The sequence below is a fragment of the Argiope bruennichi genome, chromosome 9 (genome assembly GCF_947563725.1).
Source record: "Argiope bruennichi chromosome 9, qqArgBrue1.1, whole genome shotgun sequence".
In the NCBI taxonomy this organism is placed as follows: domain Eukaryota; kingdom Metazoa; phylum Arthropoda; class Arachnida; order Araneae; family Araneidae; genus Argiope; species Argiope bruennichi.
This window is the reverse complement of record NC_079159.1, coordinates 30,526,595-30,554,463: the sequence shown is the minus strand read 5'-3', so window position 1 is coordinate 30,554,463 and position 27,869 is coordinate 30,526,595. Positions and strand designations below refer to the sequence as shown.

The following is a 27,869-nucleotide window of genomic DNA, read 5'->3' as shown; positions in this document are numbered from 1 at the left end:
ATTTGCAGTAAAGCGTCCAGAATCATCCTTTAACCTAGTATTACCCATGATGCCTTTGTAGCCAAATAGCATCCAATATCCTTGCCCAAACTACAAGATAAAAATTCAGTAATGTATTTTATTCCAGATGCAACTGAACAAATTTATGAATATTTAATACCCAGCTTTGATAACGTTGCTGATAGCGTTGGTAAGAGGTTGAATTGAGATTCTCCTTGATTCTGAAAAACTGCCACTATTTACAAATAGGCATAAAAATATTTATTTAGCTTTGTTTTTTATTTTGAAATCCTTTTTTTTTTATCTACTTTATCAGTTAGTGTGTTTTGGAAGTCAAAATTATTAATAAATATTTATTAAATGCTAATTTTAAAAACTTCTATTCATATTTTAGAAAAAAAAAATCCTGAAAAGCCTACCGAATACGAACAACCAAACCCTGTCAAAATTTGTAATAGCAAATACTAATTTAATTTATGTTCTCAGCGGCCGATGGAATAGTAATTTGCAAATTTAAGATATTTAAAATAAAAGAACACGGCAAAATAATCCAGAATTGGCTCAATCTATGTGACGTCACAATGACATGATGAAAATAACTGCACATACAATCTAAATATGTAACTACATGTTGTAATACTCGACACAATCTGCTTGCACCTGCTGTCTACATCTTAAGTCGTGCTATGTGTGTTTATCTTTTCCGCGCCGTTTTTGAGTCTGAATACTTTTTCTTGCTATTCGGGTTTTGACTTTTCAAATGCAGAAGAGAACAGCGACTGCCGTATGGAAGCTTTTTCAGGTTCCTTAATTATTAAAATAAAGGAGTATTAAAATAAAAAAATTATAAAGGAAAGTTTTAAGTTTTATATTCTTTTATGCATAATTATTTTTACACACAATGAACTAATTCTATACTTATAAGATGTAAAGTTCTGAATACTTTCTAAGTCGATGTTCTTGATGGTAATCATAAAAGAAAATCACAAATAATTTAATACTAAATATTGCCAGTGAAATTATGTGTAGAAAACAATCTTTTTCTACATGTATTGATAGGATTTTTCCCGTAAGTATACTGGGATGCTGATAAAAAAATTATTCTAGAGAATTCAGCAATCACAAATTATCATTAATTAAGAATTAGAGGACAAAAAGGAATTGGTGAATATGAAATAATAATTATTGAATGTTGTAAAGACAGTAAAATATTCGTGTCTACAGTTCTTTTACGAACTTTCATCACAAAACCACAGATATTCAATGTGTTTTTAAATTAAAATTGGACCGAGATTTCAATTTCTAATCCGAAACATCATGGAATGATAACGTTTTTGCTTGATACGTCTATCTTATTTTTGTTTTCAAAACTTGTTTTTAATTATATGCAAAGATAACATGCAGACAAAAAAGTTTTGTAAAATAGCATAATGCATGAAATAAAAAGATTTTTTAAAAATGACACAACGATCATGAATATAAGTTCAGCAAATAAGCAATGAAACGTATTGTAAAATATATTTTAAAATATTTTTTGAATTTATTAAAATTTGAGAAATAATTTCGATAGTAAAATTGATATCACCAAATAGTTTATTATTTTTAATTTTTAAATGGTGCAAAAATGTTATTTGTGAAACAATATATTTCGAAAGTGCAATAATAAATTTTAAAAAGTCATTTTTTTAATGACTATTACTTTCGAAGAAGTAAATCTGTGCCAGATTTGGTAGCTTTAGATTCAGAGTTCTGACGTGTAAATAATGCACAATTTTTTTCATCATGCATGTCGCAATTTCCAGAAATATGCCAGACTTTGAACATGATCTTGTTAAAATACATTTATCATATTACACTTTTGGATTATCACAAGAAAAAGTAATTAAAAAAGCAAATATTTTGATTATTTCTTGTAACTGTTTTTATCAATGATTTTACGAAATGGCTTCTCCACTTCTTGCAGGTTCCTGCAAATTGCGGTAAATTGATGATAAGTATAAGTTCGATTTAAAAAAATCTATGTTTGCCTATCGATTCACTAATTCAGTTCATACACAGAACAGATTCATTAATTCAGTGCATGCAGTTTCATTGATAGAACGAAAATGGAGGAGGGGGGGGTGAAATAATCATACAATCGATCGTAAGAAGAATAGAAATTTAAGAAGAAATTCGACTATCATTTATAGATTCAGAACATTTATTTTGTTTTATTCTTATTTCACATTATATCGTATGTGAATTATATATGTGTTTCTAGAATCTCTAGGTAACCATAAAAGGTAGAAAAAGGGGTATAAAAAACAAGTCAATTTTAAAATAGGAAACTATAAGGGGATGAGGTTATACAGAATTCTCAATATTAGTGAAGCGTAAAAAATATACAGATATACCATATATTTATAATATGGATCTAACTTTGAGGAATGATGTCCTATTAACTTGTGCGTGGGCACGAATCTCCCTGATGTTATCTTAATAGTACAAAATTCCTATAAAAACATTACACTGATAATTTCATGATATTATTCGACATTCAGAATATCGAACAACATCGTGGAGACACAGAATATCGTGGAAAAGATCTTTTACTGTTTGGAGTTGACATACAATATGCCGATATGAAGGCCTTGCAATATTAAGAGAATATCGTAATAATATTATTGAATTGGTTCAAAATCATAGGGAACATTCAATACAACAGGCATTTTTGTTTTGTTTCTTTTGTTTAGAAATGTATGGTTAAAAGTAAAGCGTTGCAACACTTAGCACCAATTAAAAAAAAAAAAAAAAAAAAAAAAATTGAAGGCTCCCACTGTGTTGCAAACTTTAAGTAATGTATCAGTTTCTTACAACTGACTGACAGACACCACTACACCTATACTTTCATAAGATGCACGCTTCTTTATCCTGCCTTATGCTTAATCATTGTCCCATGACTTTAGAAACAACTACTTTTCAGTCTTCAAGCAAATGCTAACTCAAAGCCTTCGGTATTAGATTGTTATAATTTAAACTAGAATATACTTAAATGATTTAGGAACTTGTAATTTTGTGTTCTTAAACCTGAAAAATTACAGAAAACTTCATGGAGCCAACTTTTTCCAATACCAACAAAATGGCATAATGGCTAGCGAAAATTTTAAAAACAATAAGTATATTTTATATTTACAGCAGACTAAGCGAACTGTGTTCGCATTGATAAATTCAGTAATCTTTAAACACTCATTTTGTTTTTAAAACATTGTCTGACTATTTTAATATTTCATACACTTCGTCATTTATAGTCCTTATTGTCACTTTTTTTAGTGAAAATAAATCCGAACTTTTCCCTATTATACCAAAAGCTATAACTATTTTAATTTTTTAAACTTGCTATTAATCTCAAGAATTTTTAAATTTGCGCTTATTTCTGTATTAGTTATTTTCTGTTTCAGTCATTTATTTTTTATATTTGCTTTCAGCGAATACGAAACAATGGCTGGCACCAAACCCTGAAATCGTAAACACTTATAAAACATTAATAAGATGTTTTTTGGTTTGCAATCAGAAATATTTCTGATTGTAAACCAATCAGTTGAAAACATGATTCATATTTATTTATTTATGTGATTTCTATTATTTTTCTGACGACTTCAAATGATTTTTCATTGTGCATCATTGTTACTACTTCTACTTTTACTTCTAAGAAAGTCTTCGTGTGAATTGAAAAACTGCTGTTTTGAAATCAATCATGAATGTATTGGAAGGAAGAGCGACAGTAGTATAGATCATACATAATTTTAGATACTTTTATCATTGTTTATAAATCATTCACACTTAAATTCTGTATAAAATATGACAGGAAATCATTAATCAATTAGAGAAATCATGATCAGAGATCATTCGCCAATTTTTCAGTCTTTTTTGGGGACTGTTTTCACTTGGGGACTTACAGCAGCTGGAGCTGCTTTAGTATTTTGTTTTTCGTCTACTCAGGTATAATGATGATTTTTACGACTCTTTTATTTATTTATTTAATTTATACTGCTTATTTACTGTTATCTTCGTATTACTTATTGACATTATTATTTTTCTTTGCAACATAAAAACATTATACTGTGTCGAGTTAATTTAACACAAAATTGACGGAAATAAATACTTCCATATTGCTTCCTTTTTTTGTGTAAATGACATTACTATTTCAATTTTGCTGTGTCAATAAAAAAATTTCATAATCTTCTGTAAGTTATTGAATAAATTATTCATATTTTTACACAGCGCTATGGAAAAATGAATTATTGTTGAAATTTTAATCCATTTTCTTTGTATATTTTCTTTGTTTTTGTTTGCTATAAAATAGATATTTACTTATAAAGTATGTTATTATAAAAATGTTATTATAATTATAAAATAATTTGTCAAATAGTCAATTAATAAATAGTTGAATTTGTGAATTGGTTCCTTTATTTATTTTTATATTTTGATAAAGTCGTTTATACTTTACAGAAATTGTACCAAATTTATATTATTTTATAAATGTAATAATGAAATTTAATAGATTTATCAAAGTTGATATAAAATTGCATTGATATTTTGTAGCATTTATGCTTTGCTATGCTTTTTATGTTTCTCTCAGTGTCTTTTTTATTAGTAAATTTTTTAAGAATGATTTTTGAGTCATTTTTTAGTTTCATAAAATTATATATTAATTATTTATTCTATTTGTATAAATTTAATAATTATTTATTCTATTTGTATTTTTTTTTTTTTTTTAATTTACTCCAAAAAATTTAAACACGTTAGACTATTGTTACTTTTTATTTAATATTTTATGGATCTAACAGTAAAATATCACATATTAATTTTCAGTTCTAGTTATTTTTTAAAAGTTTTTCTTATATATCTTGAATTTTTTTCAGTCATTGCATTACTAAGCTAAATTTGTATTTGAATGTATTGTTTATGAATTAAAAACATAAACATTATTAGTTTTGGACTTAGGTTTTTGTTTTGTTTAAAATTTGAATCAGTTGTGTCATTTTTATTATTGTTTTTTATTTATTCAATTTGAAAAATAAGATTAATTTTTACTGATTTCAAATTGGGATCAAGGATAGTTTGAGATAACACTTCCACAAAGCAAATTTACATCTCAGATTGGATTCTTTTTTTTAAAAAAATCAAACAGTAGAGGAATTTTAAAATATTTTTCAAATTAATTTTCTTTTCTTTAAATAAATTTTAACAAATTCTATATTTTTTAAAAATTATTATTTAGGTATTTTTAAAATTTCCAGGCAGGATAGTCCTAAATTTTAAATAAATTGTTTTCAGATTGTTTCATTTAGAAATTATATAACTTATATTATTACAATTTTGAATTACATTCTAACAGCTAAAATTTTAAATCAACTACAAAATGTATATTTTGCATTTTAAAAATAAACTTCTGTAGAACTGTTCTAATTAAAAATATAAATAGTCATAAATTAGATTTAATTAAAATATTAAGAAAAATTTTAATGTTTTATAATTTTTCCATGTTAATAGAATTTCTCTTTAGTTTTTGCTGATCATGCGGAAATAATATTTTCACACTTGAATTGTAGTTAGAGTAATTGAAAAAGGGAAAAAAATTTCCAGATAATGTTCATAATAAAAGTTTATTACTTACATTCAAAATTTTTAAATTAAAAAAAAAAGTTTTAAAATTGTTAATTTTTTTTAGATGTTTTAAGTTGCATGTGATTCAATTTAATAAAAAAAGGCAGAGGGATATATATATATAATGTTTTAATTATTAATATTTCTCTTTTACCAATCTCTTTTTTATTTTGATAATTTGGCTCTTCTTCTAAATGCATCTAATACTTATAACATCTTGGGCTGAAATACTTAAATTGTTGATATTATAGTATTTCTGTAATTAATTGGTACCTTTATCTCAAATTTTCCTTTAAAAAAGTTTCAAAGAAATTTGTGTAATAATTTTAACATACATAAAGATAATATTGTCTTAAGAAATAAGATAATGTAATAGTAAAATTTAAAGGAAACAATTTATGAGATACATTTGGAAAGAAAGGAAAAATTAGTTTTTATTTAATAAATAAATACTTAGCTGTTTAGAAAATTTAGTTACATGCTAATTAAATAATGAAATACTTATTTAAATTAAATGTAATAAAGTAGATAGATACATTTTTTATAGCATTCGTGTATGATAAGATATTTATCAAACTGAGGTAGATGGGTATTATTTTGGAATCTTATATTTTTAAGTCATATTTAATTCAGTTTTTACATTTAAAAAAAAAAAATTTTCTTGATTGAAAGAAAAAAATTTTTTGACAGAAATAAAAATGATTCAATCTTATCAGTGGTGTGTTGATTATTTAGTTTATCTAAGTGGAATACAAAATTAAACCAGTTTGACACAATTTTCTGACATAATTTTCAAATGTAAAACAGGTCATTGCCGTGAATTGTGCATGACATCATAGAAAATAAACTTTACTACATTTCTAAAACAAAACTTATTAATCTTTGATAAGAGGAAAGATAAATCCTTTTTGCTTATCTAATGTCTTCACCATATTTTGAGATAAAAAAAATGGGCCTATTCAAATGATAATGAGATGTAATTATGTAGAATCAGTCATACTAATTCTTCTGGAAAAGAAAGTGTTTTATCTTAGAATTTCTGATTTGTAATTTGCAAAGAATAAATCTGCATTTGAATTGATACTTATTAGACTAATCTTTGATTTAAAAATATAATGGAAACTAAATGCTGGAAACATTAACATTGCTACTTTTTTTCATATCTGATGATGAAAATACTACATAAAATTACTTAATAGTACTTAAGTAATTTTACGTAATACTTTTTGTTGTTTTTGAATTGTATTGATAAATAGATATTTAATTTTCAATTTTTTAATCTTTGCAGCGGAAACTTCTTGATGGCAGTTTGGGTTTTGCAGCCGGAGTTAGTATTTTTCTATTCTTTATATTAAATAGAATGACTCATTCTGCTAATTGTTTGATCATATGTTTATTTCTGTTGGTTCAATTTTAATTCATACATTTTATTGCCTTGCTTGATGCAGTAGAAATATTTAGTTTATTTCCTTATTTTTAAAATTAAAATTAGCCAAAGCTTCATTTTAAATTGTAATTTGATTGTATTATTTTTTATTTTTATTTATAAACATTCAAGACTTGGTAGGAGAAAATCCTCATTTATATATTTTTGAAAGTTATCAATTCTCCCCCCCCTAATCTTATCTAACCTTTTTGAAAGTGTTAAAACCACACAAGTCCCACACATATTTTTAAACATTATTATTTACTACCCATCTACTAAAATATCTTGCAGTTTGCATTATTATGAATTGATCTGTATTAATTTAAGGAATATAATTTAGTATTACTGGAATATCTATGAAATACAAATACCTCTCTGGTAGCATCATTTATAAATTTAAAAAAAAAATATTTACAGTAGATAAGTAATTTGAGCTTTTGAGTTCTTCAGTTTATATTTCATTAACTATCTTTTGAATATTTTCATTAGACTGATAAGATTCAAATAGCTTGATTTTTGCATTAAAAAAAAGCTACAACAATAAATATTTTAAGCTGTTCCTTTGCATTAAAGATTTTTAAAATGTTTTTATCCTATTGATGATGAATATATTCATTACCTGAAATATTAGAAATGTAGTCTATATTGTTTATTTTTCAATTGAAGATAACAAATACTACACATTTACTGTCTGTGATTTTGTTTTCAACATTACTCTTTTTATTGCTTTAAACAAATAATTTTCTCCTAATTTTGCTATTTGCTTTTCACTTTTATCATATCTGTGGCTAAATCTTATCCTTATGCCATGAAACTCATACTAATCACTTTTATTTAAAATCTTTATAAGCATTGATTTTTGTCATTGCTTTTTAATGAATGCAATAAATAGTTTTAAAAAAGTAATCAACAATTATTTCTTTACTGATAAGTTTTTGTAATTTGCTTCTGGCGATTGAGTTTTATAACTAGCATCTTCATTTTCAAGCTTTCGTGTTTTCTCACGCAATTACATCTAATTTTTATGCCATTTAATTTAAACAACTTTATTAAAGTATTTAATTCATAAAAATGGTTATATTGGCATTAATTATTAACTATTGTTATTTCTGTGAAATAACAATAGTAGATAATTAATGTTAACTGTGAAAATGAAACATTGAATTTGAAATTAATGCCTTGAATTCTTTGCAATATATAATGAATTCTTTAAAACTTTTATAGGTGATGATGGCTGCTTCTTATTGGTCACTTTTGAAACCTGCCATTGAAATTGCTACTGAATCTGGAGGTTATGGCTCTGAAGGAGAATATGTTTTCATTCCTGTTGCCATTGGATTTTTCTTAGGGGCTGTTTTTGTATTTTTAACAGATTTATATTTACCTTGTTGTGTGAGTGAATGCTCTGACATCTTTTCTTTCTTGATTTTGTACCATAGCATATTGTAGTATTTTGTGAAAAATAATATTTTATATTCTCCCTTTGAACTTCATACTAATGCCAATATTTTTAATACATATTTAAGTACAAATATACTCTACACAAGAAGTTATTAAAATGCAAAGTAATTGGAACTAAAAGCTGCTCAGATTGACAAGTTTTGAATTTAATTATTATTATTTTCTTGACTTTTTGATGTGGCAAGTGTGAACATTCAATATATATATATATTCTTTTAAAGTTCATATTAAATGTAGGAATGCAGGTTCGTTATCCAAGATGTCAATGCTAATGGAAGAAGCAAGCTTGTCAATTTAATTGCATTAAAATTATGTCACACTTGTTATTGATTAATATATCTTTATTATTTACATTAATTATATTAATCTAAACATAACACATATCATTAAAAAAAATCTTTTTTTTTAATTATTACAAATTTTTTTTTTATAAATTTTATTTTATACAAAAAAATAAGATCTTTTGATTTTTAAAACTTTAATTTAAATTGGATAAAAAAAGTGTGTGTGTTTTTAGCTTTAAAGTGAGTCTGCATAACATATTTGTAATTATTTCAGGAAAATGTTGCAAAGACTACTCTAAGTCCAGATGTGTATCAAGAATTAGGAAAGAATGGCATTCGTATCTGTGATAAAAAAGACTATGAATACAAAACTCATGACAACTTATTATTAAGTAAGAATAAAATTAAATCTATTAAATGTGTGATAATTTAAAAGGCTGTAACAGTTTCATATTCTCTCTTTTGTCTTTAAAAACACTAAATATGTTTTTCTTTGTTTTGTTTTTTATATCTTTATACAATTAAAATATAAATATTACATCTTTGGAAAAATCTTGTTTAATGTTTCTTTCCTTTCGAGTACTTATTCAAATAATTGATTGAATTTATGTAGGTAATTGGGAGCCAACTTCAAAATTCATATTTTGAGATATATTTAATTTTGCAAAACATTATAGAAAGAATTGGAAAGTTGCAATTAAAATGTATAATTGTGTTATAATATGTTTTACTGGATGCTACAATTGGTACAATTTTGCATAGGAAACTGCACAAAATTCTGTTCACTTTACATTATGAATTTGATATATATATAAAATGGTAATTGATAAAAATGGTCTGTTTGATAATTGTATCTAATTATAGTATAGAAATTTTTGATTTTTAGTATTTGTAATTAGACAGCTGAAAAAAAAAAAAAACTTAAGACATATATTTTTTTTTCTCTGGGAATGTTATGCATCATAAAACATATTTATATGTATTATTCTTTTCTTTAAAAATAATTAATTAATGAAAAATGACTGTTGAAAAATTGAATCTAAATTGATTCCATTAGAAATAATCTTATCAAATTACCAAATAATTGCCATTTCCTTTCTTATTTCATTTAATAATTTACTTATAAGATACTAAATTTATGAAATTGCTTCGTGTTATTCGAATATGAAATACTATTTTCTTAAAAAACATTGATTACATTCCAAAAATTTTCCAAATTTAGTTCATATATTCATTTTTTTTAGATAACTATGGGAATCGCCTTCATAGAAGGTATAAGCCCTCAAATGGGGATAGTGACAGTGAAGTCGAACAGAATTCACCAAATTTGTTAGATGTACGATGGAGGAGAATACTTCTGTTAATAATTGCCATTACTGTTCATAATATACCTGGTAATCAATTTCTTTTTGTGCTTCTGTTTTGCTCCCTTGAATTGATATTTAATTTGCTTTACTTAATTAATTTTTGTTTAAAGAATGAATGCTTAACAGGAATAAGTAAATAATATATTATATATGCATATTCATTCTTTTTTTTGCTATTGTAAACTTCATCTTTTAATTGTTTTCATTTTAATATGTAATTCACTTGCTTAGTTAAACTAAAACTTGTCCAAAAAGCTCAGTTTGTTTTATGTTTAGGAATACCAATTAAATAAATTTCAGCAATATAAATTGCATGTTTTTGTTTGCATCCCTTGAGATGATTATAAATTTTTGTTTGAATGATTTTGGAATAACATCTTTTTATCTACGCTTAACTCTATAAATAAAAACTCTCATAATGCTCAGTCTGTAATGCCATTACTTTCAGTGATCATAATTCTTTTTCATTCTTTTTTTACGTTATGTATTTTTGTTTCCATTAAGATTACAATTTTTCTGCCAACTCTGAAAATATATCACTATTGTTATTCACAATATTTACTTTGTATATACATTTACATTTTGAAATATCTCATCTCTTATATTTATTTGAAAATTTCAGAGGGCCTTGCTGTTGGCGTAGGTTTTGGAGCTGTGGGAAAAACAAAATCTTCTACTTTTGAAAGTGCTCGGTATGATAGATTTTATGCAAAAATTGTATTTAAATTTTGTAAAATTAAATTTTTATTTGGAAATAATTTTACTTATTGCGATTCAGATTTACTAAATGTTTATTAATTACCACAAGAAAAATTTTTCTTTTGTAGAGTTGAAGAAGAATGTACTTCTTCCCTACCATATTTATTTAAAATTCTCATTAAAAAAAAGGTAGTGAGTTAAAATCATGATGCAATTGTATACCAGAGTAAATTCTGAAATAACCCATTTCAAATACAGAACCTCCTAAAAACATTAATTATAAAGATAAGTAAAAATAGTTTGCATTGTCAAGAAAATTTTTTATAATGCAAATTATTTTGTCATACTTTCATTGCTAATTAATTACTTATATGTTTTAGAATTGCTGAGTTTTTTAAAAAATTTATCTTAACTTTACAGATTTTTAAATTTATTTTCATTATTCTGCTGTTATGGTTTTCTTTTTCTTAACTTTTTACTTCTTTACAGAAATCTTGCTATTGGTATTGGAATTCAAAACTTCCCAGAAGGTTTAGCTGTTAGTTTACCCCTTCATGCTGCTGGAATGAAAAAATGGAGAAGTTTTTGGTATGTGTGAATGTTATTAATGGTGAAAGATTCACCACTGCTCTGACAGAATTTAGAATTAAGTTTAATTATTCTAATAAAACTTTTAAATTTTAGTAGATCATGTAAACTACTGTAATAAAAGTAATAGAATGTATTCCCTGAAATTACAATAGATATTTTAATGATACATAATTTTTAAAAAATTAAATAACATTTCCCCCATTCTAAAATAAATATATACAAAAATTTGTTTGTGTGTGTATATATATATATATATATATATATATATATATATATATATATATATATATAATATGATTATGTATCAATTCTAGGTTTGGGCAGTTAAGTGGCCTTGTGGAGCCAATATTTGGACTTATAGGTTGCATAGCTGTTACAATAGCTGAACCTATATTGCCTTACGCTCTAGCATTTGCTGCAGGAGCTATGATCTATGTCGTTATTGAAGATATCATACCTGAATCTCGAGCACAGTAAGTAACGATTCTAATCTATACATTTTGTTCAGGGATGATTGCTGTTCACAAGTCCAAATTTTTCATTTTCTTAAGTTTAGATTTGTGAAACATTGATATGTTATTTTTTTCAGTTTTTTTAGAATAAAGATCTTATGAACTGTGTAAAATTTAAGTGATTAAGTACTGTGTAAAGTTAAGTGAAAATCCTTACTAATCATACTAAATCTTAAACAGTCAGCAAGGAAAAACATTAACACTAACCAATTAATGGTCTACATCTTATTTATGGTAGAGTTACATTTCACTTCTATCGCTTGAAGTTGACACATGCATTCATTTGTTTCTTTTAGATTTGTTTAATATGTATTTTTAAATTTTAATTTTCTGCTGTTATATATCAACCATTAGCTAGATTTTGAATTTTCAAAATGCCTCTATTTTGATTAAAAAAATTCTGATTTATTTGCAAGAAATGTTAAAGCTATTCCTTTTTTGCTATTTACAATATATAAAACTTCTATACTTTACTATATTCTTCAATCCTTTGGTAAAAAATTAAGAAAAATCATTTTGTATTGATTTTGTGATTACCGTTGCCCATTAAAAAAAATGTTGTTTGAATATTAAGAGGCTACGCTCCAGGCTTTTTTCTTTAATATACTTCCCCTCCAAGAAGTGGCTGCTAATGAAATATTAAAGACTGTCAAATTTTCTGTAACTCTATGCTCAAAAGAAAATTACAATCAATATTAATTTTTTTAATTATCAGAAACTAGAAAGAGAAATTATTTCTGAAATAATGCAAAAAGCTAGTTAAATTATATAAATTAAGGCTTTTTCTTCAATAGTAAAATTTGTAACTATGTCTATATAATGTATCATATTAATACTATGAATTATTAGAAAACATTTGGATTTTTTGCAAATCCTCAAAATCATCATATTTGAAATGGAGTTGCAATCACTCTTTCATATTTTGTTATTGATTGTTTCTATAATTTTAAATTTTACTTATCAAAATATCTATAAATGTTTAGGTAAAAAAATAATAAAGAAATATATAAAAAGAATATTAGCAATATATACAGTAGTTTAATAATGTATGAAATCTTGTTTTACATTTTCTTTTTCATTTTTCAAACCTTTTTTTTTTTCACTTTAGACTACAGTTACAATTTATAAAAAATACAAAATCACTCTTATTCTGCAACAATTAAAACTAGATCATTGATCTACCTATTTATATTTTGTGATACAATCTGTAAAAATTGTAGTATGCGAAGTTCATTAATCATATTTTTTAATCTATTGGTATGCTTTATTTAATCTATTAAATAAAGCATAAAAAATCATATATATTATTTAAACTAAAATATGAATAATTTCATATTAAAGAAAAATAATATTAAAAAAATAGTATATTTTATTTCATGAAAATTACAAATTATGTGCTGTGCTGACATGTAACTTTGAATGATTGCCTCTTGCAAGATATCGCGAGAAATTCACTTGATTATAATACAATGAAGCTTCATCTTATGTTGGCATAGATAAGAAAAGCTTTATAAATATTATGAAAGTTTGCTTATCCTTTTTGGCTTCTTTCCATGTAATTACTTTGATTTGCTTATCATATACATCATCATTGCTCTTTTGTTCCTATATTTGTTTAAATGTTCCTTCATCATTAAGAGGGAATGTGACAAAAATAAAATAACCTACATCTATTCATCACTGACACAAATTTTCTCAAAAAATGGTTATGGAAATGTTTAAAAGAAATTTTAAAATGTTGGTCTCTCTGTGCATTACTAGACTTTTATATTGGTATGCCAGTATTGGTTACAAGAGTTTTTAAGTAATAAAATTTTACATAAACTTTTCATTTTAATAATAAGATATACATAATTACTAATCATTAAATCTCTGAATAAGTTTGCCACAGCCAGAATCTGATATGGAGAAATTCTGAACTTTTTGGAAGTTTATTACATGGATATTTAATAAATTATTCGGCATTATTATTTAGGGAATATAATTAAAAGATTTATTTGATAAATATATTGAATATACTAATTTCATAAAGTGTTTTTTTTTTTTCTTAATTTTTAGTTCCAATGGAAAGCTGGCTTCCTGGTTTGCAATTGTGGGATTTATAGTTATGATGTCATTAGATGTTGGATTTGGATAATGATTTTGTACATAATTTTTATACAATACTTTATGTATATATTTTGTACATAAATGGTTCTTTTTTATAGAGATTCTTTACCAGGGAAATGTATTCAATTATAGTGCAATCAGTCTTAAGCACTCTTAATAAATGACAGGATTTTTTAAATGCACTGTATTGTAATGCATATAAAAAATCATTTTTTATACATTATAGCAGTATATATTGGTAAAATTTTAATTTGGTCATTTATATTTGAACTACATGAGAACTAAAAGAAATCTTTAAAAAAAATTCCAAATCAAAATATCCTTTTAAATCTTTAAAACTGGTAAATTGATCAGGAGACCATTTTTACCAATCGATGCATTTAAACTAGAGATAATTTTTAATTAAATCAAACCTATATTCATATCTGTTAGAAATAATCTATATAGAGCTGCAAAATTTCAATATTGAAAGTTTGTAGAATGAAGATACTGCTACTGTATATTTTTAACATTTTCTAACAATGTAGATTAAAGACTTTAATGAAAATATTAAGACAACCAATAAACTTAAAACTAGCAATAATGAAAATTTACTTTGTTTTTTTAAAGTTTCCCCGTTATTTCTTAAGTTATACTTATCATAATTAACTAAAAGTTACTTTGATTGTTCACAATAAGCATGGAATATTTTAGCAAAATATTAAATGCTGTTTAATTCTTGATGAATTTTGTGATCTAATGGAAAGTCATTGAAAATTATTTTATTCAGTGGTCTCAATTACAATATATATATATTTTTTGCAGAGAAATATAAATCTGTCATTTATTAGTTTATTACCTGCACCAAACTATCTTATATCATGCTTACTTACTATTTTTCTATTTGCATTCAAGATAAAACTGAAGTATACAATTGATTTCAGAAGATATTTATTTAAAATGTGTAAAAGCAAAAATTTTAAAAGCACTTTTTTTTTTGTCAAGTACTTGTGTATATTTTAATGACAATCGATACTTTCAGTAGAAATAGCATTTCATCAATTTAAATAAATACAAGAGATGTTAAGTAATTAAGTTATTCAGACTGCAGTCTATTAAATAATTTCTTACCTCTGAAAATTAGTTCTAGTCATTTATTCCACTATATTTAATAAATTTATTTCTGGACGTAATTTTGCTTTCCATATTACATGGATTATTACTCTATTACTAGCTTTATTATCAATTAAATAATAGAACAATGCTATTGTTTTTCAGGTGCTTTTTGTATAGATTCTTAAGGACTATTTATTTACAAAAGTTATAACAGTTATGTTTTATTGCAATACAATGTGAGAAATTCCCAATTATACGTTGATACTGTAAATGATGACTTAAACACTACTGAATATTATTTGCTACGTTTGAAATGAATTTTTAATCATTTAAATCTATCTAGTTAATCATCAGTTTTGTAAATAAAACCCACAGATAAGTTTATCAATGAGTTCTAAAAAATATGTAACTTTAATATGGATGAACCCGAATTTCGTTACCAATAAAAAGAGAAAATATTGAATATCCTATTTTCTTGAATGCTATACTATTTATTTCACATTAGTGATTTATTTCCTTTTGTTCCATTCCATTTGTTTTATGCCATTTTTAAGAATATATTGGGTGTTTATAAAAAGTTATATTCTAACCTGCAATATTAGAATGTTTTGTTTAAAACTGGTATTGCTTTTGTGTGTCCACCATGTATGTTATTTAAATTCAACTAAGGATGCACAATTTTTCTTTATTCCAGATCACTTTGAGAGGAAGATTTACAAATAATATAGCACCAAGTAAAATCAGCAAATACAATATTAAATATTATTATTGTAGGCCATAAATTAATTTCACCCTTCCTCATGAAATAACTTTTTTTAAAAATATCAATTTGGATATTGGGGTTTTAATGTATAGCATTTTATGGAGAATTTTTATAAACATCATGTATTAAGTCTTTATCTCTTTTCATGTGATATGTTTACTTATTTGGTTCATCCAGAAAGTAAGATTCCGAGGGTTTTAAGGAGACAAAATATAATGACTAAGAATTTTTTTCTTCAAAGAGATTCAGTACTTTCTTAACTACCAGAATAAAAGTACACACCATATTGCAAGACCAATTTTTGTATATTAGTGTTGAAGAAATCTGCAACCTGAAAATGGAGCCAACATGTGAGTTTATATATTGCCTGGCCAAGAATCTTTTCCTGGAATAGACAATGAGGATGTTTTTAGCTATCATTGTGTTGCTTCACAAAAATGGCACATCAACTGCTGTAGCAGTTTCAATATGAGATTTTTGCCTATTCCATTTATAGTCCTGATCTCACTTTCAGTCATTTCTGTATATTTAATGCGAGACTTAGTGTTTTTCTTTATGAGTGTACTTCAAATGTTGAGAAGTAATTAAAAGAATATTATATCTATTTCCAGAAACTTACTCTCTGGAAGAACCATGTATTATCACCGAAAATCACTTTCTATTATTTGTGATAATGAGTGGGTAAAATGACTGAAGATTTGTTGAAAATGTATCTATATTTACTTCACTTAAGTTTTGTATTCTGTTTTGCAATTTAAATTTTAATCAAATATAAAGCTGTGATTTTAAAGTTATTAATTAAATAGATAAATATTTTTTCCTTTGTTATTTCTTTCTTGCATTCATCTGAATATTAAAAATTACTAATCATATATGGTAATTAATCCTTAATGTATATATTTTTGGTTTGTCAATGAGGTTATAATTAAACAGTTTCTCAAATACATACATATTGAAAATTATACAAATCTGATGATTTACAGTTATTATATAATATAGCTTTGAATCCTTCTAAAAACGGAAACTGATATATAATTCTACAAATGTAGTATTCATATTGCAAACAAGCTTGGCTTTTTGAAGGGTCCATAGACAGCAACAGCCTATATATTTTTTTTAAACTGATTGAATAAGTGAATTACAAAAGATCTGCAAGTCATAGCAAAAATTCTACAAACAAATAAAATAATTCATAAGATATCAATATATGAAAAAAATGGAATTTATTTCTCTGCCTTTCTTTAGAGAACTAAGAAAATGAATATTTTATGTACAAGTTGGGGTAAAAATACATATAAATAAATACTATGGTTTTCTCATTGCCAACATTGTATTTATATCCCAAATAAAACTTCTTAAATTGTCAATAATTTCTTTCAGATGTTTATTTCTTATGAAGGTTCGCTGAAAAAGAAATATTGAAAATTTAAAAATATGAGTAACAAAAAGGCTTGATTAATAGCACACATAAACATATGAATCTGATTGATAAAAAGTTTCAAGGTATTGTCTAATAAATGTGCTGATAAAACAATTTTCAATATAAATGTTGGGCAGGTTATAATTTATGAATGGATTTGCACTGCTCTGATCCAATATAAATGTTTGGGAGTTTTGAATGCAGCTTGAAGCACTTTATGCAATGTCATTTTTAATCCTTCACACTACTTACATTGTTTCCTTTTTGATAATAAAAAAAAAATGCCTCTAGATCAAGGAAAATTTTAGGAAATATCATATAAATAACACAATTTTTAAAATGATATTTTTGAAATATTTTTTAAAAAAAGTCTGTAGTAATATATAAAAATAAAACAGCCAAAGTTGGCAATAGAAATGACAAACTGGAAAGCCAAAATGTTGTATAAACTGCTAAAACTTTAAAAAAAATAAATTGACATTTCTTTTTTTTTTTACATACTTTCTGTGTCACAAATGAACGTTCTTCTTTCAAAAGAAGAATTTAACATAATATTTGACAGATTTACTAACTGCTATGAAGTTAAGATCATAAGCAAAACTTCATAATTCTAACATGATTATGTTCATGTACAGGGATTCCATCTGTATACACTTGTGTTAATTGAGGTCCAAAATTTGATATAGATCTAAAACGTACGTATGAAAACCACCTAATCAGTTTTTTATGAGTTACTGTGTACATATTAAACACAAATGCATAAATGTAAAAGCCAAATTTTTAAAGTACAATATATGGTAAATATACCAGAAAAGTTTAGTGGATTAAATATTAACTTTATAGTTAAGAAATTTACCTCTTTTAGATGTGTATATTCAACACTACTGGTTCTAGCGGCATCAGTGGGCTTTCTATCATCTTGTTGCCTGAAATCAGCTTCATCTTTAAAAGGTACTAAACTCTAAAAGAAAATTATAATAAAGTATATTAGTAATCACAAAATCTCCTAGCTCTAAACAGCAAAATTTAAAAAAAACCCAACAGTATTGTACATAAAAATGTATCTTTTTATAGGCAATATGGAAATTATATAAAGGAATCAATACATTCCCATAATTCATCATAAAATTCTGATTCAATTAATAATTTTGACATGCATGTTCCTTTTATTCTCTCAATAATTGTCATACAGTTTCTACCTCTTCCCAATGTCAAAGAAAGAACTACGTGCTGAGCAATTTAAAAGAAAAGAGCTGTGGGTTGTAATACCGTTTTTTCTCTCTCGCGCGCGCTTTCTTTCCCCTCCCCCATAAGTAGAAATGAATTGTAAATAATAAAAAATTTAGGAAACAGATGTCTGAGTCAAAAGAGCACTTGATAACCATATCAGTAAATGTATTTATTGTAAATTTATGAGTTAAAAAATACATTGGGTGACATTTGCAAACCCTTCTTTACTTTTTTTACCTACTGCTTAACAACTCAATTACAAGTTAGTAAGTGAAATTACATGCCTAAAATGATACCGATACATGATATTGCTTAGATATACGAGTGCTATTGATAGCAGTTTTGTGATAATTTATATAATAGTAAATTGACAGGACAATGAAAATAACTTAAGAACATTAAATTTTGACCTGATTTATTTATGAGTGCAAGATATTTAGGTATTTTTCAATATGAATATAGATAATAATGAGAGCAATAACAAATGAAACTTCTACATGTAAATATAAATACAAAAGAACTGCAAATATATTTGGTAAAAATTTACTTCTTACATCGGTTATATGTTTACTTTCTCCTGTACAAAGTAAAGAAAAGTATTCAAATCATCAAAAATTTGAAACCGAGATTTTGACGAATTTCCAGGTTTTCGATCTCCCTGAATTAATAAATAAATAAAGGCATTATACCTGCACATGACAAAGAAATTATGTGTCCATGTCTCACAAATGATTTTAGCTAGATCGATGACATTTGATGTATGATCTTTACTCCAAATTTGCAGATATCTATAAAATTTGGAGCAAAATCTGCAAAAAGGTCAGTGTCACCAGCTGTTCAAATGCAAGTTAACATAACAACAAAATGAAAACAGCTGGATGGATAAAATTCGGTACACAGACTTAATATCAATAATGTAGACACCTATCAAATTTGGTAACAAATCTTCAAGGCATTGATTTTCTGTTGGTCTGTATTTTTGCAAGCATGTAAATGAGATAACTGAAAAATACAATGAATTAAATATATCAAATTTGGTATGAATTTCAATCGGTGAGAAAAAAATGTGTCAAAGACAAATTTGATTTTTGAATACTATCAAGTACATGTCAACAATTAATCGCCAATAAACTCACTGAAGATCACTTAATCCATTCAGTAAATAGGTGAATTCATGCTAGAAGTCAATATTCAATATCTACTGTATGCAAATGTGATATAAAGCAATCATTTCCTAAATAACACCTTTATTAGTGAATAAGCAAGAAAGTTTTGAGAAGACCACTACTTCCAGTTGGACATCATAAAATTTTAAGTATTGAAGAAGAAGAAAAATGAAGTTACTCAGAAAAAAATGATTATAATTTATCACAACCAAAGTAAAAAATTTTATTGATTACAGTGGCTTAATTTTATATCAGCCATATGTTGAAGATGAAAAGCATAAATATTAACACTTGATAGGTTAGTTGCAGTTGAAAAATATTAAAAAAATAATAGTGCTGGAAAATGAATATTTCCATTATCTGGTTTCTCATCAATTTGTTATCATGGGAAAATAAATAGATAAATAAAAAGATACCAGTAAATTATATATCATTTAAGTACATTATTTGAAAAATGTATATCTCAATGAATTATATTCTCAGCAACTCTGTCCAGGAGTGTTATTCACTCAACTTTCTTGTATGCTTACAAAATGCAACATTTTAAGTGTTTAACTTTAAAATATAATGAGGAGAACTGAATATACATTTTAGACCTCCTTTCATTAATCTATTGGTTTGAAAATTTACTGTTTTGATATCACTAATCAAAACCCATTTATCTTGTTAATTGTGCTTCAGAATTATTATTTTATTAACATACTTCATAACTTTATCTCAGTAAAAAAATTACATAAAAATAGTTAAACATATTACACTTACATCTACTTCAATGTGTGTATATTCCATTGTAGCAGAACTATAATTGCAGCGTTCACATATACGACGTAGTTTTGTGAAACAGAAAGCAATTGTCCGCAAATATTCCTGCAACTTAGCTTTTCTTTCTTCTTGAGAATTAATACTAGAAGCTGTGCCATTTGGTGGCTGAAAAAAAATAATAAAAAATATGCTGAAATAGAAATAAATTTTACATTAGGATTAAATAAGTAATGCCACAGAAGATTTTTAAAATATAATTTGGTGGCAATTCTTTCTAAATACAAATGTTGGTGCTAGATCACATCAAGTAGAATGGTATCGAACTCAATTAGCAACAAATCATACAATTTAGAGTCTGCATTTGTTATATATGACATATGTGATGCAAAATTTAGCTGTTAAAGATAAGCAAAAGTACCTGTAAAAACATTTTGAAAGGTAACTGAATTACCAAAGCATTGCATTATAACAGAATAAATAAATTATCTAAATTTTCTTTGCGCTATTAATTTGTTTGCAAAACTTGATTGTACACTAGTACAATATTATCAGTTTTGATCATACTGGATTCTAACTTAAACCATATACAGTATATATGGAATAGAGAAACAGAAAACTTCACGGTAGAAACAATATCTTTTATCATTGATAATAAGTGGATAGATATGATGTGTTAGATGAAAAAAAAATTTAACATTATTCTTGTAGATGGGCTGGTAATTTATTTCAACAATCATTATTTCATCAATAATAGAATGTACATATTTTATCAGTCTTACAGCATTGTTTAAAAAACAAAAAATATCTCTGCAAGAATCTTTTTCTCAAAACCAGCTAAACCATTTATAATAATACAAATATTTGAAAAATTATAGCATAATCAATGAAAAAACAAAACAAGATAAATTCTATTAATGGCTAATATGAAAAATAAGAATTAAGTATATTAAACTTTGGTTATTTGCTACAATGAAGTAAAATTACATAAAATTACCACAAGTTTACCAAGCAGGTTCTTCAGTTAAAAGTACTTGATAAAAGACAATTCTTATAAATAGAAATAAGAAATATTTAAAAGGTTTCCTGGCACAAATTTATAGTAAAATATTAATGAGGCTTTAGATTTTTTTTATTTAATATTTTAAAATGAGTCACAGAGAGTATTAATAAGTAGAGGAGCAATTAAAGATGATTCTTCATTACTGATGCCACTGAGCTAACAGGTGTAGTGATTTTGTGGCTTCTCCAGAAAAGTAATGTATAAATTTTTAATGTGTCAAAATATGAACTAATTGTGGCAAAAACAAATGAGGATATTATGTTTAACTATTTAAATATTTTAGTTTGTATAAAGTATTATAGTATTTTCATCATATAAATTAAAGTTATTGATAAAAGTTAAAATTTAAATAAAAAATTATATTCAATACTTCCTAATTATGATTTCCTAATTACATTAAAACAGCACAGTTTTAAAGCAGAATGTATTATTCTAATTATATAATGAAAACTAAAGAGGTTATGCATGTTTCAAAATAAAAGGCATAGCATTAGTTGAAGTGGGAAAAAGCACCAAAACGAAAAGAAATAAACTCTTTTCTGCATAAATAATTATTAGTGCAGGAAAAAGAAATTGCCAATAAAATTAAATATTGATTAAGTTTTTGATGATTTTTGATCTTTTTTTAAAAAAATCCTTCTAAGCTAATAATTTTTAATCATTTTTTTCAAAGTTAATTTAAAACAGTTTTAATCAGCTCCTTTTTTTTTAAAAAATATTAAACCTAACTGTTTAATTATATTATATCATTTGTATGTTTCTTCTGCCAATGATAATGTTCAATTATTTTCTTCAGATATTTTGATTTTTACTTTTAATACAAAGAATAAAAGTGAAACTTTAAAATGAATGTACAATAAAAAAGTCTTTTAAAATTAAAGCAATTTTTTTAATGTTTGACTTAATTTTGTCTCATATTTTAGTATTTTAAAAATTCTTCATTCATCTAGTCAGCATATTATTTTTAACTTTTCTTCTATTTTCACTGTTCATTAGCTTGAGGTTCACTAAAAAGGATTTTATTTTACTCAATAAATTTGTTAGTTTTATTGCATGATTACGAGCCAAATGAGGAAACTAAAATTATCACTTATAGTAAATAATTAGTTAATAATAGAATAATAATAAACTATTATTAATTAGGTTTAAGAATCCTAAAAACTCTTTAAGGAGCTGAATGTAAGATCAAAAAGCTATTAGATATGAAAGAATATACTTTTCGCTGTTTCTTACAAACAAATAAACATATGCCAAATATTATAACTACTCTCTGAATAAAATATTCTACGATATGATAATAATTCAGATATACAGTTCATACACTTTAAAAGCATGTTTTTCAATAATGAAAGATATTACACTAAATAAAATGGCTATTTAGGGCATTACAACAACAAAATTAAAATAATAAAAGAATGTAAACTTTTCTAGGAGTCACAAAACATTCTTTAACTGCCTAATGTTCAACTTAAAACACAGATTTCACTCCATTTCTTTAAATCAGGAATACCAATATTAAGTACTATGAAGTAAAATTAAATTCAGAGAATTTTTGGGGAGCTTGAATTTTGCATACTTTTAAGAAAAACTATTTAAAACTGGTAATGTGTGTGTTTTTTTTAATTTTATTGACAAATATAAAAAAGTTTTTTTTGAAAATACAGTAAAATATCAAATAATAAAGATTACTTTTTGGTCAATTGTTTTCCATAAAGTTAAAAACAACTAAAATCAAAAAATTTTACAATCGCTACATTTTCATGAAAAAATTTAGCTAATGAGTGATATATGAATGCTGAAAATTATTTAGGAATTTGGGAAAATATACTGACTTCTTAAACAATATAAAAAAAAATTGTATGTGGCATAGCCTTAGAAGTGAAATACTATTGGTCTATATATGGAATAATATATAGAATATAGGGCGTTCATGATAAAAGATAAGTTCAAGAACATCATGAAATAGATATGCTAATTTTTTTTTTTAAAGAAAAATAATATTTATCTTGCAATTATATAAAAATAAGTTATTTTTAATGAAATGTACCTGAAGATTTTTAAGCAAAGAAAATAATTCTGATGTTTTAGTAATAATATCTTGAACAGTTTCCTGCCCCATGCGACATATTATAGATATACTGATATCTTTTTGTTGAGGATTACTAAGGCCAACTTGAGTCATTCCAGAAGATGTGTCCATTTCTGTTTGACCTTCAGGCATTTCATTGGGCATCATAGCTGTGTTAGGTGGCATTATAAGTCCTTGAGATCCAGGATAAGAGGTTTGATGAGGTAAGTGGGCTTGACTTCCACCTGGACCTTGAAAAGGAGATTCCATTTCTAGAATAAAAAATAATAATTAAAATCAATCATATTTAGCTATAAAAATACAATTATAATTTACTGCCTTATACAATAGATTACAATGATTATTTGTTTTTATTAGGCTCAAGTCTTATTTTACTGACACAGACAAGCCAATATGGGTTTGATGTAATCATTTAAAAATGTATTAAGATGAGTGATTATAATTATTTGAACAGGACTGCGATGTTTCAAATTTTCTTTCTACACTAAACTAAAAACATTTGGTACAAAACAAGTTTTAACAAGTACTAGGTTCACACTTTGGAACTTAGATGCAATTAGGGATTGCAATAGCGGACCAAAAGTTCAATACCGGTATTCAGTATTTTTTAGATCTTAATATCGGAATACCGTTTTTAATACCGGCAGTAGAAATTTTAGAAAAAGAAAGAAAACACAGGTGTTTCTTTGCTTTATTTGCCAGTTTTATTAATTAGAGAGGGTAAATATCACAAAAAATAATCTAACTTATAAATTATAACAGTATATAAAGAATCACAAAAAAGTAAAGAAACATCTTATTTATTTAAATCACAAAAAAATGTAATATATCACTATTCAGTCTGTGGTACTATTACAAATATTTGAAATATGATCTTAAAAAACATAATGCGTCAATGTTTTGTGCAAAAATTACCAGCTGTAGAAAACGCTTTTTCGGCATCTATGCTAGTTGGTGGTACTGCTAGCAATGCACGATATACTTTTTCCAGATATTTACCTCTAAATCCCTCATCTTCAAATAAATCGATTTCTCATCGGATGGTTTTGGATATAGCTGATTTCTGTATTGTATTTTAGTTTGTTGAATTTTTTTTATTTATCTCTAATTCTAATTTTTGTTCAAGAGACAATTCCTTTTCACTATTGACATTAGTGTCATCATAATCTTCGATAACTGTACCGAATTCTTCTGAATGTAGATAGGTTTGTAGGTAAAAAATTTTAAGAAAATTTACTATAAACTTAATCAAATTTGAATTAGTTAGTCTCTTTTTCTCCTTCATTTTTTAAATCATTATAATTATGTAAATACCGTAAAACATTTTCTACTAGTATTTTGGTATGTTTTTCATCTGTTGTCAAACAGTATTTTATCATTTCTCTTGATTGTACGATGCAACTTTGTATTCACAGTCTAATTAATTTTGCACGTTAGGGAGATATAAAAACAAAAACATATACTATTTTGCTATGTTGATGATCCCTGAACATATAGTGGAGACAATTTAAAAAATTTCTAGTAAATACTGAAAAAACAGTATTTAAACTTGAGAATACCGGTATCGCAAAATTGTACAATGGCTCAAAATACTGGTATTCGGTATCCCAGTATTGCAATCCCTAGATGCAATTAATTCTAAAACCTTTGATCCTTTCTTTTCAAACCCAAAACCTCACAATTAGGCAAATGAAGTGCCTTTCAAAAGAAGAGTATGGTAAACTATACAATTAATATAAAACATTAAAACTTCAAATTTATGCATTTAAAAAAAGTAGAGGGAACTTTCAATATGAAATGGAATGAAATTAAAATTTACAAAGACAAAATGAGTAATTAGCATTTCATATATTTATTCATTATTAAATGCAGGTATTAAAAAAAAAATTAATTTCAGAAATCTGCTTATAACTTGACAAAACAGGCTATAACACAGAAGAAATTGTACATCCATTAAAAAAAATTTTAAGTTCAGGTGACATATTGTGTAAAATTGAAAACTGCATTATTAATGCATAGACAGTCAAAGTCAAAATGTACAAATATTTCAAATATTATCTTAAAAAAAATAAAATAAAGACTTAACTAATCATTAATATGCTATTAAAATTCAAATAAAACTCTGGTAAGATTGAGCAATATCAATAGTTATACTTTATATTATGGATGTAATTTATAATATTTAATATTAGTTAGTATAATTTAAATCATTTAACACTTCATTTAAATAAATTGTATATAAAAATAAAACTAATTCATATTCTACATGGAAATGCAAGATCAAAATAATAATTGTATATAAATTTCTTATTCATTCAACATTTCTTCTAATATTAAGATAGAATAAATAAATAGGAATCGCATCTGGCTACTCAGAGAACAAATATATATCATCAAAATACTCGAGTCAAAATTTAGTGCATTTTTTTCAAGGAAAAATTATAATTCTGAGTGATATTCTACCTCTTTAAATTAGCAGAATACATAATCTATTAGAACCATTTAACTTTGGATTTAACTCATAAGGATGCTTTGCAATCAATATACAAGTAGTTTTTCATTTTGCCATTATATAAGGTTTTTGTTTCCTAATTCTTTTTTTATACTAGTTTTTTTTGTTGCTATAGTAATACCTTGTACCTTATATAAAATGTACGGAGAATAACTTACAATATCAGTCATAAAAAAATGACTTAAAACATGCCGGCACAGATTTACATAAAAAGTTTACAGGCATTACAGGAACAGATTAAAACTAACTTGGATAGCAAATCTGTTTTTCTTCGAAATATTATGCTCCTTTATTTTTTAATACCATTTTATGCTATGACATAGAAGCATTAAATATCACGAACGAAATAAAAAAAAATAATACACTTCACTTCGATAAGCAAGTTTCAATTCGTCGATTCTTGTTATATTCAACAATTTGCTTCAAAATAAATATCTCAAAACTAAATATCGAAGATTAAAAAAAAAGGAAAAAGAATAATAAAAAACAAAAAATTTCATAAATTAATTTTTAATACCTTTATAAACTTCACCAAAGTTATCACAAACAGTAAGAAAATACACAACAAACATTCAACTCAGTTCAGTTTCTGTTGGTTATTAACGCAGTAATAATATGCTCTGCTTAACAAGGGTCGCTCTAGATCTAAATAAAAATCATTTTAAGATCTGTAATGCCAAGTTCGTTTGTACGATTTTGATTTCCTCGGGTTCAACATACAATATTAATAATAGATTTAATCTGAAATTTTCTTTTTAACAACTTATGACTATAGGACTCCTTGATGGTTGTTCCTGTATTTCAAATGAGTTGATTATCGATTCGGATTTTTTTCCCTTTCAAACAGATGCTGAAGTTAGTTTTTCCTTTTCTTTTACCCGAAAGTTACCAATATTATCAATCCTTTTATTATTTTTTAACTTAAAAGTATTTATTCATTCAAAAAACATTCCGAAAATGTTTTCTCCTCTTGAAGACGATATGAATTTATGCAAAGATCAACCTTTAAGGAATACCATCAAAATTTGGTGCGTCAATCAGCAGATCCATCATTTTATAGATCATGCCTGCCAATAATGTTCTGATTACTTTCTTTTGACACTCCTTCCAATATGCAAGAAGAAACAAATGATAGTTATCTTTACGCACATAGTGATCCTTTTGTGCAAGTTGAGGTTCGAACTCGCAACGTTAGGGCTCATAGCTGAGTAACAAAGGCACTAGACAAAAGTGTACACTCTTCTCCGGAATTTGTTAGCTGGATTATAATGTTACCACCACAACAGTCCCCCACCAGTGAGTCGGTAGAGTTTATCGCGCCAGTTATGGCGAGCGACGAACGTGATTATCGCGCCAGGCGTTATGGCGAGCGACGAACGTTGATATCGCGCCAAGTGTTATGGCGGGCGACGGCGAGCGTATGTGAGGGGTTGCTGCCGGTAGATGGAGCCACGACAGCTGAATGAAGGATGCGGTTGTTCAGAACCAGGGTCACCAATGTGCGGGTTGAAGTTCGAACTCGCAACGTTAGGGTTCATAGCCGTGTAACAAAGCCACTAGACAAAAGTGTACACTCTTCTCCGGAAGTTGTTAGCTGGCTTATAATGTTACTACCACACTTTTTTTCCAAACAAGAAAAAAGTATCAGTTATAACACGTAATGCATGTCAAAAGCGG

General features: G+C 25.7%; 2 protein-coding genes across 4 annotated transcripts; one reads left to right on the top strand and one right to left on the bottom strand.

Moving 5' to 3' along the window:
- The first annotated feature begins 3,702 nt into the window (after window positions 1–3,702).
- Window positions 3,703–16,771, top strand: LOC129984306 (zinc transporter ZIP11-like). The gene is made up of 9 exons (XM_056094166.1): window positions 3,703–3,978; window positions 6,935–6,973; window positions 8,297–8,464; window positions 9,092–9,209; window positions 10,062–10,211; window positions 10,807–10,876; window positions 11,373–11,471; window positions 11,789–11,947; window positions 14,045–16,771. Exons 1-9 carry the CDS (start codon window positions 3,871–3,873, stop codon window positions 14,121–14,123), a joined length of 990 nt encoding a protein of 329 aa, XP_055950141.1. The 5' UTR covers window positions 3,703–3,870; the 3' UTR covers window positions 14,124–16,771.
- Window positions 16,772–17,159: 388 nt separating this feature from the next.
- On the bottom strand, window positions 17,160–26,784 carry LOC129984308 (mediator of RNA polymerase II transcription subunit 30-like). Of its 3 annotated transcripts, none has more exons than XM_056094167.1 (5): window positions 26,710–26,784; window positions 23,639–23,931; window positions 20,532–20,696; window positions 18,230–18,334; window positions 17,160–17,357 (listed from the first exon to the last, which is right to left on the bottom strand). In XM_056094167.1, exons 1-5 carry the CDS (start codon window positions 26,762–26,764, stop codon window positions 17,259–17,261), a joined length of 717 nt encoding a protein of 238 aa, XP_055950142.1. In that variant the 5' UTR covers window positions 26,765–26,784; the 3' UTR covers window positions 17,160–17,258. The 3 variants fall into 3 exon arrangements, with proteins under 3 accessions (XP_055950142.1, XP_055950143.1, XP_055950144.1); XM_056094168.1 differs by lacking the exon at window positions 26,710–26,784 and adding an exon at window positions 26,441–26,546; XM_056094169.1 differs by lacking the exon at window positions 26,710–26,784 and adding an exon at window positions 26,351–26,476.
- Window positions 26,785–27,869: the final 1,085 nt, after the last annotated feature.

Bases quoted from the DNA above. Each gene is read 5' to 3' on its own strand.
- LOC129984306 (XM_056094166.1), top strand. From the start codon at position 3,871: ATGATCAGAGATCATTCGCCAATTTTTCAGTCTTTTTTGGGGACTGTT. The intron at 10,877-11,372 runs GTATGATAGATT...ACTTCTTTACAG, and splicing joins TCTACTTTTGAAAGTGCTCG to AAATCTTGCTATTGGTATTG. The intron at 11,472-11,788 runs GTATGTGTGAAT...TATCAATTCTAG, and splicing joins AAAAAATGGAGAAGTTTTTG to GTTTGGGCAGTTAAGTGGCC.
- LOC129984308 (XM_056094167.1), bottom strand. From the start codon at position 26,764: ATGTTTGTTGTGTATTTTCTTACTGTTTGTGATAACTTTGGTGAAGTT. The intron at 23,932-26,709 runs GTATTAAAAATT...TTTTTATTCTAG, and splicing joins CTTTGGTGAAGTTTATAAAG to AAATGGAATCTCCTTTTCAA. The intron at 20,697-23,638 runs GTACATTTCATT...ATTTTTTTTCAG, and splicing joins CTTTGCTTAAAAATCTTCAG to CCACCAAATGGCACAGCTTC.